General features: G+C 44.0%; 1 gene segment (V, D, J or C); it reads left to right on the top strand.

Moving 5' to 3' along the window:
- Positions 1 to 203: 203 nt before the first annotated feature.
- Positions 204 to 811, top strand: LOC118993971 (T-cell receptor gamma chain V region V108B-like). The segment is given in 2 exon segments: positions 204 to 265; positions 374 to 811. Coding segments are annotated over 2 exon segments (474 nt in total).
- The last annotated feature ends 583 nt before the right edge of the window (positions 812 to 1394 follow it).

Consider the following 1394-nt stretch of genomic DNA (forward strand, 5'->3'; position numbering starts at 1 on the left):
AGAGCCCTACATAGACCACCAGCTGTATTTTGATATCGTGAAGCTCATAGAAAGGAGCAACCTCTGGCCAGCAGCCGGCACTAAAGGCCCAAGGTCTTGCTGACCCACCACTTCCTTCCCTCTCCCCAGGCTAGGCTACACCTACTTGCTACTGACATAAATTGTCCTGCCACCCAATCTCCACTTTCCTGCTTCTCTTTGAGGACACACTCTGTTCACAGGATGTCTCTGCTGGAAGCACTCACCTTCTTGTCCTTCTGGGCACGTGAGTAACAGTTCCTGACCTTTCAGTCTAGATGAGGGAGCAAAGAAATTCCTTAATGTTTCTTATATTATCAGAATTTCATCAGAAATTCTCTTCTTTTACATACAGTTGGACTCGGGTTATCAAAATTGGAGCAGTCTCAGATATCCATTTCAACAGAAGTAAAGAAAAGTGTTGACATACACTGCAAAGTTTCAAGCACAAATTTTGAAAGCGATGTCATTCACTGGTACCGGCAAAAATCAAATCAGGCTTTGGAGCATCTGATTTACGTGAGCTCAACAAAAAGTCCGGCTCGAAGTAACCAAGGTGGGAAGAACAACAAAGTTGAGGCAAGAAAGAATTCTCTAAGTTTCACTTCGACGCTGACCATAAATTTCATAGAAAAAGAAGATGTGGCCGTTTACTACTGTGCTGGCTGGACACACACTACTACAACTGTTGAGACACCCACACAATATCCTCCCCTTGGACCTGTGCCACATCCTTCCCATCAGTGGCAACCACAACCAGCACCTCCTCTCCATCTGGGCTCCTGAAGTCAGCCTTGCCTTGTCTGCAGCCCTTCCCAAGCTCTTCAAGAAGCCGTCTGGGATGGTGCTTGCACAGAGCTCTCAGTAAATTACAAGGATTGTGCTTCCACAGCTTTATTTGACAGCACATCCCAATTAATTAAAGTCTTGTGTGGGAACAGAAAGCACAGGCTGTGCCATGGCCCACCATCTCACCATGCAGAGACTCTGAGTAAGTGGCCAGGATGACTGGGGCCATTATTGTCATGCATACTCAAGACAACCCCTTGACAATATACTATTATTGTTCCATTTTCCAACTAAAAAAAAATAAGCTTAGAGAATTTAGGCTTAGAGATCAGCCAAAAGCAAGAAGTCCATCCTTTTTGAACTGGACTGTGAGACCACACTATTAAATTTAAAGATTGCAATATTTTAAGTACACACTAAGGTATCCTGATTAAATTGGAATGGAGCAATGCCAGTTTTCTGTGAGATGTGGGAAAAATGTTTCTACCAGCACAATGGCATCAGATCAGAGCTGCAAATTCATCGGGGAAATTAGATGAGCCCACATTGTGGGGTGATACTTGATTTTGCCTGTGAAAGAAGAGAGA

This window comes from Sturnira hondurensis, unplaced genomic scaffold, assembly GCF_014824575.4.
Source record: "Sturnira hondurensis isolate 20B ecotype Veracruz unplaced genomic scaffold, ASM1482457v3 Scaffold0008992, whole genome shotgun sequence".
NCBI classification, from domain to species: Eukaryota; Metazoa; Chordata; class Mammalia; order Chiroptera; family Phyllostomidae; genus Sturnira; species Sturnira hondurensis.